At 38.8% G+C, this 20,152-nt stretch overlaps 1 protein-coding gene across 2 annotated transcripts; it reads right to left on the bottom strand.

Moving 5' to 3' along the window:
* Positions 1–4,645: 4,645 nt before the first annotated feature.
* Positions 4,646–19,879, bottom strand: ZNF684 (zinc finger protein 684). 2 transcript variants are annotated; one of them, XM_030326371.2, is made up of 5 exons: positions 19,721–19,879; positions 17,955–17,993; positions 12,158–12,284; positions 11,732–11,827; positions 4,646–6,196 (listed from the first exon to the last, which is right to left on the bottom strand). In XM_030326371.2, the coding sequence occupies exons 2-5, from the start codon at positions 17,967–17,969 to the stop codon at positions 5,292–5,294; spliced, it is 1,143 nt and encodes a 380-aa protein (XP_030182231.1). In that variant the 5' UTR covers positions 17,970–17,993; positions 19,721–19,879; the 3' UTR covers positions 4,646–5,291. The 2 variants fall into 2 exon arrangements, with proteins under 2 accessions (XP_030182231.1, XP_030182233.1); XM_030326373.1 differs by having other exon boundaries at positions 17,955–17,980; positions 19,721–19,847.
* Positions 19,880–20,152: the final 273 nt, after the last annotated feature.

The following is a 20,152-nucleotide window of genomic DNA, read 5'->3' as shown; positions in this document are numbered from 1 at the left end:
TGTACTAATGAACAAAACAGATGAAAATTCCAGCTCTCATGGAGCACTTGTATTTTATTTGATACTAATAAATTTTTGATGAAAAACAGGATATTTCTCCTACAAATTACTTAATTACAAAGGAAAAAAAATGGTAATTTTGCAATGGAGAAACCTGGTAGATGCCACCTTAACCAAGTGATCAAAGTTAAAATTACCAGTAATGAAACAAGTCAACATTGTGCCTCCTGTCCTGAAATGTTGAGAATATCACTTATGTGATATGCTTGCCGAAAATGCATTCCTTGAATCTAATTATGAGAAAACATCAGACCAACTAAACACGAGGGACATTCAACAAAATAACTGGCTTGTACTTTCCAAAAATAACAAAGTCATAAGAGATGTTGAAAGGATGAGGAATTATTTCAGATTAAGGGAATCTAAAGAAATGCAGTGGGAAAAGACCCTGAATAGCCAAAGTAATGTTGAAAAAGAAAATCAAAGTTGGAGGCATCACAATCCCGGACTTTAGCCTGTACTACAAAGCCGTAATCATCAAGACAGTATGGTATTGGCACAGAAACAGACACATAGACCAATCGAACAGAATAGAGAACCCAGAATTGGACCAAAAAATGTATGGCCAACTAATCTTTCATAGCAGGAAAGAATATCCAATGGAAAAAAGACAGTCTCTTTAGCAAATGGTGCTGGGAAAACTGGACAGCAACATGCAAAAGAATGAAACTGGACCACTTTCTTATACCAGACACAAAAATAAACTCAAAATAGATGAAAGACCTAAATGTGAGACAGGAGACCATCAAAATGCTATAGGGGAAAACAGTCAACAACCTCTGACCTCAGCTGCAGCAACTTCTTACTCAACGCGTCTCCAGAGGCAAGAGAAATAAAAGCAAAAATGAACTATTGGGAATTCATCAAGATAAAAAGCTTCTGCACAGCAAGGGAAACAATGAAACTAAAAGGCAACCAACGGAATGGGAGACGATATTTGCAAATGACATATTGGATAAAGGGTTATAATCCAAAATCTATAAAGAATTTATCAAACTCAACACCTGAAAAACAAATAATCCAACGAAGAAATGGGCAGGAGACATGAATAGACACTTTTCAAAAGAAGAACATCCCGATGGCTAACAGACACATGAACAGATGTTCAACATCACTCATCATCAAGGAAATACAAATCAAAACCACACTGAGATACCACTGCACTGGTCAGAGTGGCTAAAATGAACAACTCAGGCAATAATAGATGTTGGCAAGGATGTGGAGAAAGGGGAACCCTCTTGCACTGTTGGTGGGAATGCAAACTGGTGCAGCCACTCTGAAAAACAGTGTGGAGGCTCCTCAAAAAATTAAAAATAGAACCACCCTATGACCCAGCAGTAACACTACTAGGAATACACTACTAGGAATGTATCCAAAGGATACAGGAGTGCTGATTCATAGCCCCAATGTTGATAGCCCTGCTATAAATAGCCAAAGTATGGAAAGAGCCCAGATGTCCATCAACTGATGAATGGATCAGGATGATGTGGTATATATATACAATGGAATACTACTTGGCAATGAAAAAAATGAAATCTTGACATTTGCAACAATGTGGATGGAACTGAAGGGTATTATGCTAAGTGAAATAAGTCAGTCAGAGAAAGATCTATGTTCTCACTAATACGTGGAATTTGAGAAACTTAATAGAAGACCATGGGGGAAGGGAAAGAAAAAAAATAGTATGAGAGAAAAAAAACTGAGAGGGAGTCAAATCACAAGACTCTTAAATACAGAGAACGAACTGAGGGTTGACGGTGGGGCCGGGAGGGGAAAATGGTGATGACCATTGAGGAGGGCACTTGTTGGGATAAGGACTGAGTGTTATATATAAGTGATGAATCATGGGAATCTACTCCCGAAGCTAAGAGCACACTATATACTCTGTGTGTTAGCTAACTTGACAATAAATTATATTAAAAAAAAAATAAAAATAAAGTTATGCCACTAAAGAAATAAATTAAATAAATACATAAATCCATATGCTCTTTGTGAGAGAGAAAGAAAGAAAGAAAGAAAGAAAGAAAGAAAGAAAGAAAGAAAGAAAAGGAAAAGGAAGAAAAGGAAAAAAGAAATGCAATGGTAATCCTGGTTTGGATCCTGGACTGGAAAAAAAAAATTTGTTAAAAAGAACATTGTTGGTTTAAATACAATGTGGTATCTTGGATTGGATCGTAGAACAGAAAAAGGACATTTGTGGGGAAAGTAGTGAAATATGAATAAAGTGTAGAGTTTTTCTGCACTTTTCACTTTCCCTGATCTCTGTTGGATTTATTAAGTTCTCATTATTCCTCTCTTCAGATTTGTAAGTTACATATTCTATTTCTATGCTTTTCTACTCTTAATTTTTTACATCTTAGAAGGCCTAAATGTTCTTTTTTCTAGAACATGAGGACTCCTAAACTCAGATTTCCCTTTCCGTTTTGTTTTCTCATTACATTTTACATATTTGATTCTTAAAAATTACCATATATAATCAGAAAAATGAACAGTTTCATTGGGGGGGGAAATGCCAATACACCATCTATGTATAAATAAAAGAGAGAAAAGGCATTTTGAATTATCTTTTTATAGAGTAAAACAAACAACAAACCCCCATACCCCGAGGTATGACAAACTGTAAAGAGGTGGTAAAAATCAAGGGATTTCTCACCTAAATTGTGCGTGGCTGTCTCAGCCACAGAGCACAAATAGACTAGGGAGTTCTGGGAATGCAAGATGTTTAGATGAGTCCAAGCATAGTTCTGTTTTTCTTCTTGCCAAAATTTTGTACAGCCTGACAATGAGGTCAGTGGCAAAAGCTGTCTAGGAGGCAGTTTATATCTGTCCAGTACTGGAAATACTTTTTTCTACTAGTGCATTCCTACTTCCACTTACAGAAGGGAGCAAAATAATTTATGAACCCCAGATTACATGCTTCCTGATATATTACAATTAAAACTCCCTTGTTTTATTCCCTTATCCCCAGAGCAGATCACCGCACACTTCTTGCCACGTTGACCCACACAGCTGCTCTTTCAAGGGGCCTCACATCATGCTGGCAACAGTAGAGCCCCCTACCGCCTCTCTTCCTACTACTAGCTTTAAGTAGTTTGGAGTTTCTCAGATGAGAGATATGGGCTTGGGAAAGGGAGACAGGATGGGAATGGTAAAACTAAGTAGGACAAAATGAGGATCTCATGTAGGAAGTGAGAAAAACGTTGAGCTGAAAAAAAGGCAAGTCCTGTGACTATAAATACCTAAAGAATTTCCTGCATGGCTATCAAACTGATTCTGAAAGACAATTCCAAAAGAAAGGGGTTCCAGAAATTTTTGGAACTACAAGAGTAAAACCAGCCTGTAGCCTCCTGAAACACTTGGGGAGTATGAGAGAAAGAAGATATTCGGGGCATCTGGGTGGCTGTCGGTTGAGGATCCAACTTCAGCTCAGGTCATGATCTCGCGGTTCGTGAGTTTGAGCCCAGCATCGGGCTCTGTGCTGACAGTTCAGAGCCTGGAGCCTGCTTTGGATTGTGTCTCCGTCTCTGTCTGCCCCTCCCCCACTTGTGCTTTCTCGAAAATAAAAATTAAAAAAAGAAAGAAGATATTCAAGGTCACTTGTTAAAGATGGCAAGACAGGACCATTGCAATAGGTATAAGGACCACTGTATTGAGATTTCAATTGGGTAGAGAGATTGGTCTTAACTCTGAATACAGCATGGGCAAGTGGGAATTTATAACAAAGGAGCAAGGTGGGAATCAATGGGTGGAAAATCAGAGGTAAGGAGGATTCTGGCTAAATCGACCTAACAAACGCGACTGTTGCTGAAGACAGGCCAGGGTGATGGATGGTAGAGGATGAGGAATCTGATCAAATACCAAGGGTAGGGAGTGCTGGTTAAACTGACTCCATGCGATTCTTGCTAAAACCATTTTACAGGGAAGTGCACAGAAGAGAAGGCCTAGGAGAAGGTGCAGGCGACTGATAAAAGTTTGGTCAAGCGAAGAATTCTTGTCAGTAGACAAGATTTAACTTAGTTCCGTAAGTTCTTGTGTGCTTGTTCAAAAAAGCACTCTCTCACAATCATTACTCAATGTTACTCTTCAAAAAATGGCTAATGAAAGAAAAACAATATAACAGTTATAACTCAGCTTAAATTTGAAAAGGCTTGATTTCCAAATTTAGGTTCAGGTTGTTTTGTCACTACTCAGGAAAAGGCATAAAGGTTTTTTGACATTATCAAGGAATACTGTGGACAGCAATTAAAAACTCCAGCTTAAATAATGGGTGGTTCATCCTTTTAAGGGACTATGCATAACTTACATAATATCACATTCCAAAGTGAAGTTGCTAAGGAGGGACATGCTCTCTGCAACTTAACGCCGCCTATGCTGTCACAAGGACAACTCCAGGCACCCCTAAGAGCTAAGCCTGTCTCAATTTCTTACAAGAAAACAAAAACAGACACAAAAACTCACTCCCCCAAAGTGCAAAGTATCAGGACACCCTAGTCTATTAAAATCAAATACAGATGGTACCTCAGTTAAACATTACTTGAGCTGTGCTTACACCTTATGTAGATACACCAGTGAAAAAGAACAGGAATGTGTGAAGGGCAAATGTTTTATTTACAAACTTATTTTCAACTGAATGCTTACCGTAATACAGAATACAAATGCTTTTCCCCTCTCAATTGGTATATTGTTTGTTCTGCTGCTTACATACACAGGAAAACATCTTTTTAACAAGTTTTATAATTAAAGAGGAGACTGAGATTCAGTAACACTGCCTTGCCCATTAAAAGTGCCAGCAAATGGATGAAAATATTACTGAAATTCATACTTCGTATTAAACCACATTTTTTCACTTGCAGGTTTTTAGGATTGGAAGAAAAAATGATATGTGCTTCACTCTTAACAGATATAATTTAATACGTAAACATTTTATACTCACACTTGCATATTTGATAATTTGTTATAAAAATAAAAATCAGAGAAGGTAAATGTAGTTTTCACTAATTCCTTCATTATTTTATGCTACTTTTTAAGCTCCATGCTCTATTATTTATAAATCAATGTTTTCTGTGATCTTTTTAACACTTTATTATCACTTTCAGAACATGACTGGCATTATTTTTTTATGGGAATCTACTTTGCCAAATCCAAATTGGTGGATTTCTCTTCACCATGAATTTTCGATTTAATAAGATTTATCTAATATTTAAGGCTTTGTCATATTCACAGCATGAATATTATGTATGAGTTTTCTGATGTACAATAAGATTTGACTTCTGGGAAAAAGCTTTCCCACATTTGTTACATTGATAGGGCTTTTCTCCTGTATGAGTTATCTGATGTCTAAGGAGATGTGACTTCTTGATGAAGGCTTTGCCACATTCAATACACCCATATGGTTTCTCTCCTGTATGAATTCTTTGATGCGTAACAAGCACAGATGTGTTACCAAAGGCTTTGCCACATACAATACATCGGTAGGGTTTCTCTCCTGTATGAAATCTAGAATGTTTATAAAGGGATGAGCTATACCTGAAGGTTTTCCCACATTCTTTACATTCAAACGAGTTTTCGAGTGTATGAGATTTCACATGTTGGGTAAAGGAAGAGTTCCAAGTGAATGACTTCCCACACTGATGGCATTCATAAGGCTTCTCTCCAGTGTGAAGTCTCTGGTGGACCACCAGTTGTGCTCTGTACATAAATGCTTTCCCACAATCACTGCACACAAAGGCTCCCTCTCCATTATGGATTTTCTGATGAGATGTAAGGTGAGACTTCCTGCTATAGGCTTTCCCACAGTCGTTGCATTCAAAGGGCTTTTTTCTTGTATGATTTTTTTCATGTCTAATGAAATGAAACTTCTTTTTGAAGGTTTTCCCACATTGAGTGCATTCATAAGAGTTTTCTCCAGTATAGTATGTATTATAATTAAGTAAATCTAAAGTAGACTGCACACTCTTCCCATATGATTTACATTCATATGGTTTTTTTCTTGTAGGATTAAGGCTTGTGCTCATGTTATAACCATGGAGTCTCTCCATAGTCAGAATTTTATTGAAGGTGAACAAAACTGAATTCAAAAAATTGTCTTTGCTTTCTTGGTTCTTCTCTGATTCATCAACAAGTAGCCAATCAGCTTCTAAAAAGGAGTACAATAAGACATGCCTCGTTAATTTTTTCCATCAACAGTTATTGAAAGAAACATGATTTCAAATCTAGTATCTAATTCTGAAATCAATCCTGTATTTGCCTTGCTCTTGAGCTTTAAGAATAAAACTGCTGAAGAGGAAATGGGAGCAGATGAATGACAATAATGAGAACAGATGGCTTATCTTGTGACCTATGGAAAGACAGTTAAATAGGCACAAGTTACAGTGAGTAGGGCACAAAGGAAGTCAAAAGGTTGCTCAACATTGATGCATGGTTATCTCACAGAATGGAGACCTATTGCAGGGATCTACCAATGGATGAGTGACCAGAGGAACAAGAGACTCTGGAGTTAAGGGAAAATATCAGAGGAAAAACCAGATCTGGAGGCAGCAGATCAGAATCAGAGTCCCCACCACCCCGGTCCTAGATTACCCTGGTAGGACAGCTCCCCGTTTCCCTCATTCACATCTCTTTCTCCTCTTAATCACCTGGCACAATGGCAGTTACCTTCAAGAACATTCTTACATCTCCAGTCCTCTAACTCCATCCAAATCACAGGTGAGACATGTCTGCAGAGGACACCAATCTACAACAGCTGGGATTCATTCTCCTGTGTCCTTGGAAGCCCAGGCACAGATTCTGTCTGCTTGCTATTGCTTTTATTCTGGTTGGGTTTCTATATATGACAACTATTTGTTGTATTTGTATTTGACAAGTACAGTTTTTACATTTTCTTTCAATCTACCCAACAACCTAGTCCTTAGAAAGCTGAAGTCACTTTATCCTGAAGTTACATTTTTTCATTCCTATCCTCAAGACACTACAAATCTCCAGTCGATCTCTCCACTAAAAAAGGGGGGAGGGTGCCTGACTGGCTCAATTGGAGGAGCACATGGCTCTTGATCTTGGGGTCATGAGTTTGAGCCTCATATTGTGTGTAGAAACTGCTTAAATAAATAAACTTAAAAAAAGAGGGAGAAGGGGTTATATCCCCCTCCTGAATTTCTCTCCTTGTGGAGTGTTAGTACAACACCCCAGCTTTTAACCTCACGCTTTCTTCTCTGTGGAGCTGCGCCAAGCAGTGGGCTATAGCCACCGGTACACATTTTTTTTTTTAATTTTCTTAACATTTATTCATTTTTGAGAGACAGAGAGAGACAGAGTGTGAGCGGGGGAGGGGCAGAGAGAGAGGGAGACAGAATCCGAAGCAGGCTCCGGGCTTCGAGCTGTCAGCACAGAGCCCGATGTGGGGCTCGAACTCACCAGCAGAGAGATCATGACCTGAGCTGAAGTCGGACACTCAACCGACTAAGCCACCCAGGCACCCCTTCGGTACACATTTCTTTATGCAGAGTGAAGTTCCTGTCTTCTTTCCTCGCTGCTTCAACTAATGGGAAGCAGCGTCCTGGGTTCCCTCAACTAATAGTAACCAACTGAAATATCCAGGGCAATCAGCCTGGTGAACAAAACTATACATTATAATGAATTCATTCATGGTATCTAAGCACGCATTTTTCTAGTCCTGAACAAATACCTTCTGTTCCAAGAATTCTAGACTCTAAATAATTACAATATTTTGCTCATGTTCCTTTCCCAACTTAACTTGCTCTACCTCATCACCCTCACCCTATTTAGTACTTACATATTCTTTAGGGAGGAGCCATTGTTCCATAATCTCAAAAAATGACTCCTCTCATCTTTTGCGTACTTTAACTTTAAGCTCCATTTTCTCTGAACCTCCAGGACAGTCCCACTGCTGCCCGAAACCACTCATTCTGACAATTAGCTAGAAAAAAACTGCAATGTTATTGTACATCCAACAAATCTTCCACACTCATAAAATTTTAAAATATCTGATATGGCTGTTTTGCCTCTCAACTACAATTTTCACACCTTGGCAAATGGTAATGGGTTTTTTTGCTTTCTTTGAATCCTCCTCAGGAAACGTAAAAAAAAGCCTCACTGAAAGAATAAGAAGCATCCCACAGTGCCTGACTTTACAACAGTAAATTAATGAAATGTTCGTTAAATATCCAGTGTGAGCTCAGCAATGGTATAAAAACAAAAAATGATATAGGACTTTCTCTTAAGGGCATTATCATGAGAAAAGATGTCTTAAGAGCACACAGGGTTTAAAAAAAATTTTTTTTTAACATTTATTTATTGTTGAGAGACAGAGAGAGCACGAGCAGGAGAAGTCCAAAAGAGAGAGGGAGACACAGAATCCAAAGCAGGCTCCAGGCTCTGAGCTGTCAGCACCGAGCCCAACGCGGGGCTTGAACCCACGAACCGTGAGATCATGACCTGAGCCGAAGTTGGACACGTAACCAATTGAGCCACCCAGGTGCCCCATGAGTATACAGGGTTTTAAACTGGTGCAGACACCCTGGAAAATAGTATGGAGGTTCTTTAAAAAATTAAAAATAGAACTACCCTACGACCCAGCAGTTACACTACTAAGTATTTAGCCAAGGGATACAGGTGTGCTGTTTCAAAGGCGGCACATACACCCCAATGTTTACAGCAGTGCTATTGACAATAACCAAAGTATGGAAAAGGCCCAAATGTCCATGGACAGATGAATGGATAAAGATGTGGTATATATATACAATGAAGTATTACTCAGCAATCAAAAAGAATGAAATCTTGCCATTTGCAACTATGTGGATGGAACTAGAGGGTATTATGTTAAGCGAAATTAGTCAGAGAAAGACAAGTATCATACGACTTCACTCATATGAGGACTTTAAGACACAGAACAGATGAACATAAGGGAAGGGAAGCAAAAATAATATAAAAACAGGGAGGGGTCAAAACATCAGAGACTCTTAAATACAGAGAACAAACTGAGGGCTGCTGGAGGGGTTGTAGGTGGGGGAATGGGCTAAATGGGCAAGGGGCATTAAGACACACACTTGTTGGGATGCGCACTGGGTGTTATACACAGGGGATGAATCACTGGAATCTACTCCTGAAATCATTATTGCACTATATGCTAACTTGGATGTAAATTTTAAAAAATAATAATAAATAAATAAATAAAGTTTTAAAAAAGTCTAAAAGAATATATGTCAAGTTTTCATGAAAGAGCCATAGTAGAGCTGGGACGGAGCTTCAAAGAAGGTAGAGATTAACATAGGCTGGAGTTATCATGAAAGAGGAGAACACTGAATTCAGACTTAGTAGCATGCTGGTTTTAGAGCACACCAGTATCAAAAGAACTGACACACAGAAGAAAATCGTGTACAAAGTTCACTAAAGAGCCCAACTGCCATGGAATAGGGAAAAGATGGACCATTCCAGATAAACAGAATGGGATCACATTAAAGAGACCTTAAAAGCCATTTAAGTGTCACTTAATAAAGGTTATAAAGGAATAACTCCTGCTAATTTGCCAGAAGAGTGACTCAGAAAATGAAATGATTTGGATAAATCTTGCAGGAACATCTAATATAAAACAGAAAATAGAACAGAATTGGCAATGTAGAATCATGAATGGCCTAGACACCATAGCAGGAGTTAAAATTCACTTGGTTTGTATTAGAAGTTGGGGTCCCAGGAATGTAAAATACACTTAATTGGTGTCTTAATCATTTGAAACATACTTCTTTTACGGGCTCTGTGGAAAAAGAAAATTTTATTTTAAATCAGTCTTGGATAACCTAATAATTGAAATCACCGGTAATAAGTCTAACGGTATTTAAGGAAACACTCGTGACACAGAAAAGCTAAGTTGTTTACCACAGTGATTCAGAGACTGCAAAGCAGCAGGCCAGTCATTATCCTTGATTATAATTTAAAGAGAAAGGTGAAGGTTGAAGCATATTAAATATTTGTTACTATGAAAAAACAGAGATTAAACCAGGTGGGGAAAATTATGGGAATGGGAAGTTGGAGAGGCACAGATAGCACAAAGAAAATCATGCGAGTTCTTCAGAGGGATGCAGTTTCTGAAGGAGTTACTGTGGGAGAAGTTCTGGAGAGAGACACGAAGGCAAGAAACAAAGGTGGATAAGCAGGAAGTGAGGGTGAGGGCAGATTAGCGAGGAACCAACTCAAATGAAGTTGGAGAATTTCCAAATGACATCAGTATCACCAAGTGAAGCAGACAGATGCACTATAAGGTAGATACCCCAAGTCAGCAGTGAGATGAAAGATGAGCAAGGTGGGGTACAGAGATGGGGCATATGCTATAAGAAAAGGTTTTGGGGGTTTTTTTTTGAAAAGAGGAATAATTAGAGCATAATGTTCCTATAAGTTTTAAAATAAAAATCTCTTTAAAAAATTAAACAAAAAAAATAAAAATAAAAATAGCCAACATATACTGAACTCTTACTATCTGCCAACTACTTGAATGGGTTTGCATGTGTTAACTCACATAATCTTTAAAAGAAACCTGAAGTGAGGATTAATATTATCCCTGTTTTATAAATAACGTTGTGCTACAAAATAATTAGGTTAGACAGTGACTGGTGGAGTAAGACTTCAAATCTACATGATCTGACTACAGTATAAGAATTAAATGTATAGGGGCGCCTGGGTGGCTCAGTCAGCTGAGCTTCTGACTTTGGCTCAGGTCATGATCTCACAGCTCATGAGTTCGAGCCCCGTGTTGGGCTCTATGCTGACAGCTCAGAGCCTGGAGCCTGCTTCAGATTCTGTGTCTCCCTCTCTCTCTGCCCCTTCCCCGCTCATGCTCTGCCTCTCTCTGCCTCTCAAAAATGAATAAACGTGGGGCACCTGGGTGGCTCAGTCGGTTAAGCGTCCGACTTCGGCTCAGGTCATGATCTCGCGGTCCGTGAGGTCGAGCCCCGTGTCAGGCTCTGTGCTGACAGCTCAGAGCCTGGAGCCTGTTTTGGATTCTGTGTCTCCCTCTCTCTGACCCTCCCCCATTCATGCTCTGTCTCTCTCTGTCTCAAAAATAAATAAACGTTAAAAAAAATTAAAAAAAAATGAATAAACGTTAAAAAACAAAAAAAAAAAAAAAAAAAAAAAAAAAAAAAAAAAAAGAATTAGATGTATAAAAAAAGATCTGGGATCATTTTTTAGTTTTGTTTTGTTTTACAAAGTAGGCTCCATGCCCAGTGTGGAGCCCAATGTGAGGCTTGAACTCACGACCCTGAGATCAAGACCTGACCTGAGATCAAGAATCGGTTGGTTAACTGACTAAGCCACCCAGGCACCCCAATCTATGATCATGATGAGGAAAAAAGAAGAATGAGGACTTGGGGAATTAAGAGAACAAAGCAAGGACCTACATAAAACAGGAAGCATAGGGAGCCTGGGCAGAGAGGAAAGGGACATCCCTCCATACAAGAGCTGAGCAAAGACAAAAAACAGCTATGTGGGCACAGTGAGTGAAGGTGTCATCTGCGGATCTGACAATGAATGGTAGGTCAAGCATATCCAGTCACTTCCAAAGGTGTGTGGCTTTTAAGAGGTGCTTCAAAGGTACCTGTCCCTCACTGACCAACTGGAATCTCAATTCCAAAGACTCCCATCTGCCTAGCTTTCTCTCACTCACCTGGATAGCGCCAACATGGGTTCTCCCCCTCCACCATCCATGACTCCTGTCCTTGCTCCTCCTTGAAGATCACTTTTGTTTTGGTAACTGGACCCCCTGTTCGTGGGAAGCAACACAGAACTGGAGATAAAGTGCTAGACAGAAACAACTACCTCACAATTCAGGTCTGCCTCCTTGAATCTCAGAGCCTGGAAAGGATGACAGACTTTAGAACAAAAAAGACCTTTCTCCGCCATTTGGAAGGTGGAAGCATAAACACACATCCTCTGTTTATGCTTCATCTCAAAGGGGATCAAGAGTCTGTGACCACTGACATTCAGGGCCAAACTCTGTAATGCTTTAGAATGTCCACACGTCCCAAAGGAAGGGCACTATGAGTACATGCTCAGTTACAGTGAAGAGTTAGTTACCACCCACTGTCCTTACCCACTGCGGTGAGGTTTCTAAAGTTCTCCAGCATCACATCCCAATACAAGGTTCTCTGATCACAGTCCAGCAGCTGCCACTCTTCTGGGGTGAAGTCCACAGCCACATCCTGGAATGTCACCGATCCCTGTTAACGGAACATTGATCTTCAAACTAAAGTGTGCATTATCTGTTGGTGGGAATGCAAACTGGTGCAGCTGCTCTGGAAAACAGTGTGGAGGTTCCTCAAAAAATTAAAAATAGAACTACCTTATGACCCAGCAATAGCACCATTAGGAATTTACCCAAGGGATACAGGAGTGCTGATACATAGGGGCACATGTAACCCAATGTTTATAGCAGCACTTTCAACAGTAGCCAAATTATGGAAAGAGCCTAAGTGTCCATCAACTGATGAATGGATAAAGAAGCCATGGTTTATATATACAATGGAATACTACTTGGCAATGAGAAAGAACGAAATCATGCCATTTGCAGCAATGTGGATGGAACTGGAAGGTATTAAGCTAAGTAAAATAAGTCAGTCAGAAAAGGAAGATATCATGTTTTCACTCATATGTAGATCTTGAGAAACTTAACAGAAGACCATGAGGGAAGGGAAGGGGAAAAAATAGTTACAAACAGAGAGGGAGGAAGGCAAACCACAAGAGACTCTTATATACAAAGAACAAACTGAGGGTGGATGGGGGCATTGGGGAGAGGGGAAAATGGGTGATGGGCATTGAGGAGGGCACTTGTTGGGATGAGAACTGGGTGTTGTATGTAAGCCAATTTGACAACAAGTTATGTTAAAAAAAAATAAAACAAGGGGCGCCTGGGTGGCGCAGTCGGTTAAGCGTCCAACTTCAGCCAGGTCACGATCTCGCGGTCCGTGAGTTCGAGCCCCGCGTCGGGCTCTGGGCTGATGGCTCAGAGCCTGGAGCCTGTTTCCGGTTCTGTGTCTCCCTCTCTCTCTGCCCCTCCCCCATTCGTGCTCTGTCTCTCTCTGTCCCAAAAATAAATAAACGTTGAAAAAAAAATTAAAAAAAAAATAAAAAAAAAATAAAAAAAAAAATAAAACAAAGTGTACATTATTTGGGAACTTGCAGGAGAATCATCGCAGCCTCTTATGATCATATATTCATTGTTAAGTTTTCATAAAGTTATATATGATAACTACTGTATGCTTGACCCAGAAATATACTTTGTGATAGAAACAAAAATCACATTAAAAATATTCACTAGTGTCGGGACAATTAAATCGAGTAAAGATTAGTCTCTTTAATAAGTGGTGTTGGGACCAGATATCCACATGCGAAAGAATGAAGCTGGACCTCCTTAAACGTACATGAACACCTCACATCATATATAAAAATGAACTAAAAATGGGGGCACCCGGGTGGCTCAGTCATTGAGTGTCTGACTTCAGCTCAGGTCATGATCTCACAGTCTGTGAGTTCGAGCCCCGCGTCGGGCTCTGTGCTGACAGCTCAGAGCCTGGAGCCTGCTTCGGATTCTGTGTCTCCCTCTTTCTCTGCCCCTCCCCAGCTCACGCTCTGTCCCTCTGTCAAAAATAAATAAACATTTAAAAAAAAATTTTTTAAATGAACTAAAAATGGATCAAAGACGTAAATGTAAGAACTAAAATTATAAAATTCTTAGAAGAAAACATTGGAGTAAATCTTCATGAGCTTGGATTAGGCCATGGTTTCTTAGATATGAAAGGAAAAGTGTAAGTGACAAAAGAAAAAAATAGATAAAATGGAAATCATTAAAATTTAAAATATGTGCTTCAAAGGACACCATCAAGAAAGTGAAAAGACAACCCACAGAATGGGATGAAATACATGTAAATCATATATTTTGGTAAGAAATGTGTGCCTAGGATATAAAAAGAACTCTTACAATACAACAGTAAAAAGACAACCCAATTTAAAAATGGACAAAGGATTTGAACAGATTTTCTCCAAAGACATAGACACTCATATGAGCATGAAGCACATGAAAAGATGCTCAACATCATTAGTAAATAGAAATCAAAGCCACAATGAGATATTGCCTCACACCCACAAGGGTTGTTAAAATCAAAGACAGACAATGACAAGTGGTGACAAGGATGTAGAGAAACTGGAACTGTCATACACTGCTGGTGGGGTTGTAAAATGGTGCAACAACTATGGATAATAGTTTTACAGTTCCTCAAAATGTTAAACATTGAATTAACCATATTACCCAGCAACCCCTCCTAAATATATACCTAAGAGAACTAAAAATATAAAACCTGTAGACAAATGTTCATAGAGAAGTATTCATTAATAGCCAAAAGTGAAAACAATATGGGTATCCATCATCTGATGAATAGATGGAATAACAAAATGAGGTATATCCATATAATGCAATATTATTTGACATACGTGTAACATTGATGACCCTTGAAAATACTGTTACTAGGTGAAAGAAGCTAGTCAAAAAAGATCACATATTATATTGTCTTAGTTACATAAAGTGTTCAGAAAAGGAAAATCCATAGAAACAGAAAATAAATTAGAGCTAGGGGATAGGACAAATAGGGAATGACTGCCAATATGGGGTTTCTTTTGAGGGTAATGAAAATATTCTAAAATTAGATTGTAGAGATGGTTTTACAATTCATGGACAGACTAAAAACCACTGAGTTGTATATATCTTAAATGGGTCAATCTGTAATATGTGATTATGTCTCAATAAAATTATTTAAAATATTGCTTATATGTTCTTCATTCATTCAGCCAATGTCTAATGAGGACCTACCAGACACTGTATTAGTGATACAAAAAAGAATAAAAATGTTACTGGTCTCAGAGATCTTACAATCTATTACATACTACAAAGCAAATATACATAAGTTAGAAGGGCTATAAGGTTAACATGTCAGACTCACATGACCATAATAAAATAGAATATAAGACCTTATTTTTACATAATATATCCTCTCAACCGTAATGTTAAAATCATGTTTAACTAACTTAAGCTGAAATTAAAAAGGCATGTGGCTACATGTCTACCACAAAGACATAGTTAAAACCATATAGAACAGGGGTCAGCAAACTACAACCCATACCCTGGCCTGATGTTTCTGTAAATAAAGTGTTACTGGAATATTTATACCCACTCATTTGCTTCAGATGCAAAGTTAAAATTGAGTAGTTGCCACAGAGGCTGTACGGCCTTCAAGCCTAAAATATTTACCATCTGGCCCTTTAAAAAGTTAGAAGACTAGGTAGGATTTATCCCATGAATGCACAGATAGTTCAATATTGAGAAATATATTAGAAATTCTCTGAATTCCTATATTAAAGATAAAACATTATTTTACCAACAGGTATTTTATTTATTTATCAATCTATTTTTTTTATTTTTTAAATGTTTTATTTATTTTTGAGAGAGTGCAAGCAGGGGCGGGGCAGAGGATCTGACAGCAGTGAGCCTCATGTGGGGCTTGAACTCAGGAACCATGAGATCACGACCTGAGCCGAAGTTGGACACTCAACTGAATGAGCTATCCAGGTGCCCCAACCAACACATATTTTTAAAAAACATATAAGAAAAAAGGTTTCCCCTTGATGAAAACAATGTTCACAAGCTAAAAATCTTTAACTTGATTAAAAACAAGAAAACAAAACAAAACTATTTATCAAAATACAAGAGGAAACAATAAAATACTGGAAACATTCCCATTAAAATTGGAACAAAAAGATACTGGCTAGCAATTTATAGTTCCTGGGGCACCTGGGTGGCTCAGTCAGTTGAGCATCCAACTTGATTTCAGTTCAGGTCATGATCTCACAGTTTGTGAGACTGAGTCCCAGGTTGGGCTCTGTGATGGAGGCACTGAGCCCGCCTGGGATTCTCTCTCTTCCTCTCTCTCTCTCTGGCCCTCCCCTGCTCACACATGTACACTCTCTCAAAACAAATAAACATTTTTAAAAAATTATAGTTCCCAAAAATCCCTGTCCATTGCAATAAGACAAGAAAAAACAGGAAGACATACATATTGAGCAGTAAGGAACAAACTCCATTTGAAGAGTGTATGACTGTCTACCTAGAAAACCTAATAATCAACTAAAAAAATCTTGAACTTAATAAGAGTTCTGCAACATTAAAAAAAATTTTTTTTTTAATTTTTAAAGAAGAAACAGGGGGAGCCTGGGTGGCTCAGTTGGTTGAGTGTCTGACTTTCGGCTCAGGTCATGATCTCGCAGTTTGTGAGTTCGAGCCCCGCATCAGGCTCTACGCGGACAGCTCAGAGCCTGGACCCTGCTTCAGATTCTGTGTCTCCCTCTCTCTCTGCCCCTCCCTTGCTTGCACTCTGTCTCTCAAAAGTAAATCAACATTTAAAAAAAAATTTTTTTAATTAAAAAAAATTAGTTCTGTAAGTTGACATAAAGTCAAATAGATAAATGCATACTTTCCTATACACCAAAATAACCAATTAGAAAATACAATGAAAAAAGATCCATCCTATTCTCAACAGCAACTTAAACCATACGTAAGAATAAATATTACAAGAAATTCTTATACGAGAAATGTATAAGAATTATAATAACAAACCTATAAAAAAGTAAAGAAGGACCTATATGAAACATTAGAGAATACATTATTGAAAACTAATGAATTTTCTACAAATTAATGGAAACATATATTGCAATCACAATAAAAATACCTAAAATACTCCTTTATAGACCCTGACAAGCTAATTCTAAAGTCCACATGGAACAGGGCCCATAGGTGGCTCAGTTGGTTGAGCATCTGACTTTGGCTCAAGTCATGATCTTCCGGTTCTTGAATTCAAGCCCTGAATCGGGCGCGCTGCTGTCAGCACAGAGCCTGCTTTGGATCTTCTGCCCTCCTCTCTCTCTGCCCCTCCCCTGCTCACTCTCTCTCTCTTTCAAAAATAAATAACATTTTAAAAAATAGTAAAATAAAATAAAATTCACATAGAAGAGAAAATGCTCAAGAATACTAGCAGACTCTGGAAAAGATATAAGATTTACTTATGGTTCCAGAAGAATATTAAAAAAGATATGTACCTGAACTTACAAACGGAGTTCGCATAGTGCTGCTTATTGGCACTAAGCTCTTTGCTTACTCTAGGAAACATTTTAAGAAATACAGCATGCTATATAATATAAAATGTGATGTTATATTTATCACAGGGTTGTTGCTGTGAATGTTATTTCTCTTTTTTTTAAACTTTTTTTCCCCAAGTTTATTTATTTGAGAGAGAGAGAACAAACACGAACAGGAGAGGGGCAGATTAAGGGAGAGACAGAATCCCAAGCAGGCTCCACCTACAGTGGAGTGTCAGCAGTGCAGAGCCCAACATAAGGCTCGAACCCACGAACCACAACATCACGACCTGAGCTGAAATCAAGAGTCAGAGCTTAACCAACTGAGCCACCTAGGCACCCCTGTGAATATTATTTCTAACATTATCTCCATGAAAACCCATTATAAGATATTTTCTTCAGAGAACTGCATCAGGAAAATCTTTACTTCTCCGAGGGATTGTTTTCCTGTATCTTTGTGGACAATACCAATACGTTAACTGGTTGACTATCCATTTTCTGTGATTGCTATAAAGACTGGGTACACATATGCAGCTCAAATTTATTCCAACTATGTACAGACCCTGTGACATGGATATCAACTGATCAATTTTCTAAATTTTCTTTTGGACCTGATCTATTCAATCTATATTTTCCCTATACATGTCTATACATGTCCTTTTTATATAGATTTTTGAGAGTTTTAAATTACTCAATAAATGGATACCTACCTGGAAGTTGATCATTTTCTGGAGCTCTTAAACACGGATCTATGAAAGTAAAAATAGGAAAAAGAATAGAAAGACATGAAAAACCAAAACGCAATGTAGAAAAGAAAAGAAACACTATTAGAAAAGAACTCTTGGGGTGCTTGGGTGGCTCAGTTAGCCCAGTGTCTGAATCTTAATTTCGGCTCAGGTCATGATCGCAGGGTTGTGAGATTGAGCCCCACATCAGGCTCTGTGCTGAGCATGGAACCTGCTTAAGATATTCTCTCTCTCTCTCTCTCTCTCTCTCCCCCTATCCCTCTCCCTGCACCTCCCCCCATGTTCTCTCTCTCACGCAAAAAAAAAAAAAGAAAAGTTAGAAAAGACTCACATTGCAGCTTCAATAAATGTCACCTAGTGAGAGAATGACGATTCTAGGAGATGTCAGGAAAGTCCATATTTTATAAGTGCTGAACTCTACTGGTGGATCTGTTATGAATCTATGAAATTTAGGTAAGTATGTTGTACATTTTTGTCCTACTGATCTAATGGCAAGTTGTTAATCTTAGAACTAGTGACATTTTTTTCTTCCCAAAATTTTATCCTAAGAAAAAAAATAATAAGTCTAAAAACTAACTAAAACCCTGGTTTCTGAAACTCAGTATATCTCTGGAAGTCAGTCCTTCCTGTGACTCTCTGGTCTCTGCTCTGAAGCTGGGATAAGAGAGCTCAAATTAGGTTGGGTTTTCTTGAAAAGGCTGGATTGAGGGATCCAGGAATTTTTTTTTTTTTTTTAAAGACAGAGCCTTCAGTTTAAATTCTAAATCTGTCTCTCTCTCTTTCTTTGGAAATTCACCATCTTCTATGAGCCAGTATAGTTTTTTAAGAATTTAAACCAGCAAAGTTGGGGCCATAGAAAGGCTAAAATATGCAAGAGGGACTCACAGCTTTATATACACAGTCTTCACTGGAAGATCTGCAAATTCACCAATGACTATTAACAACAACAAAAAAAGACTACAAATCAAAATTTATTCTGCATTCATTGCTCAAATATTTCAAAAGGAGAATAAATACAACTCTTTTTTTTTTTTTTTTTGCAGGGTCCTAACTACACTTGTGGCGATCATAGCACAAGGTAAAACTTGTCAAATCACCAAGTTGTACAGCAGAAACTAATGTAAGATTGCGTGTCAACTATACTCAAAAACAAACAAACAAAACGCCAGAATAAAATTCGGTGAAAACTCGTCTGGTTCGACTCTCAGCTCTTCCACTTATTGTCAGTATAAGCAAGTAAGTAACTTAACCTCTCTCTCAGCTTCAGTTAATTCATATGCAAAATGGAGAGAACACTTACTTCAGATAATTGTTGTGAGAATATACTGAGAACATGGCAAGTTTCTCTAGAAATACTCCCTAGATCCCTTGGAATGGTTTGATATTGCCTTTTGCGGGCTCTGGTAGGGCCAGCGATGTTCTTGTAACCAGGAAAGGTAAAGCCTGAAGCACATATTCCTACACTGTGATCTCTACCTACAAGGGCAGGAATACAAACTGAGCCTGCCCCATCCCTACTCGGGATCCGGGAACCCACTTGAGTGGCAGTCAGCCGCTTCTCTTGCTTTCTCTGAACTCCAGAATTGGACAGGACCCACACATCCAAACACTAAATCGCTGCACGTGGGGGTTGTGAAGTTTTACCTTCCTTTGGGTACGCCAATAAACTGGTGCCTATCTTTCTCCCCGCCCTTCCCTTACGTCCCCAAGCTCCGCAGAGTCATACCTACCAGTCTTTCACCACCACACTCCCATCTTTGGTTCTAAAAGATCAGATTACAGAGATCTCCCACAGGCTCTCGGGGAGAAAACCCCGTTCCCCCTTCACGCGGCGCAGGTTGGAAGATTACTGAACACCGGCTACCGCCCCACTGCGCGTGTGCGGAAGTAACTGCCGCCCAGGTTCCCAAGTCCCCCCGCGGTGCAGGCTCTTCTTAGGGGACTACATTTCCCATAGGCCTGTGGAGCTCGTTTCCGGAAGGCTTCAGAGGCCTCTGCCTCTTTGTAGGGAGAGTCCTGGGTTGGTATCTCTGGGACTTCGATGACAGCCAAGCTCATTTATAAGAGGGAAGTGTGTATATCATTTTCGTTTAAAAATACAAGACACCAGGATTTTTAAATACTAGAAAATCTAAATCAGCACTATAAGACAATAATCTACC

Source organism: Lynx canadensis, chromosome C1, assembly GCF_007474595.2.
Source record: "Lynx canadensis isolate LIC74 chromosome C1, mLynCan4.pri.v2, whole genome shotgun sequence".
Lineage (NCBI taxonomy): Eukaryota > Metazoa > Chordata > Mammalia > Carnivora > Felidae > Lynx > Lynx canadensis.
This window is presented reverse-complemented; position numbering and strand designations above follow the sequence as displayed.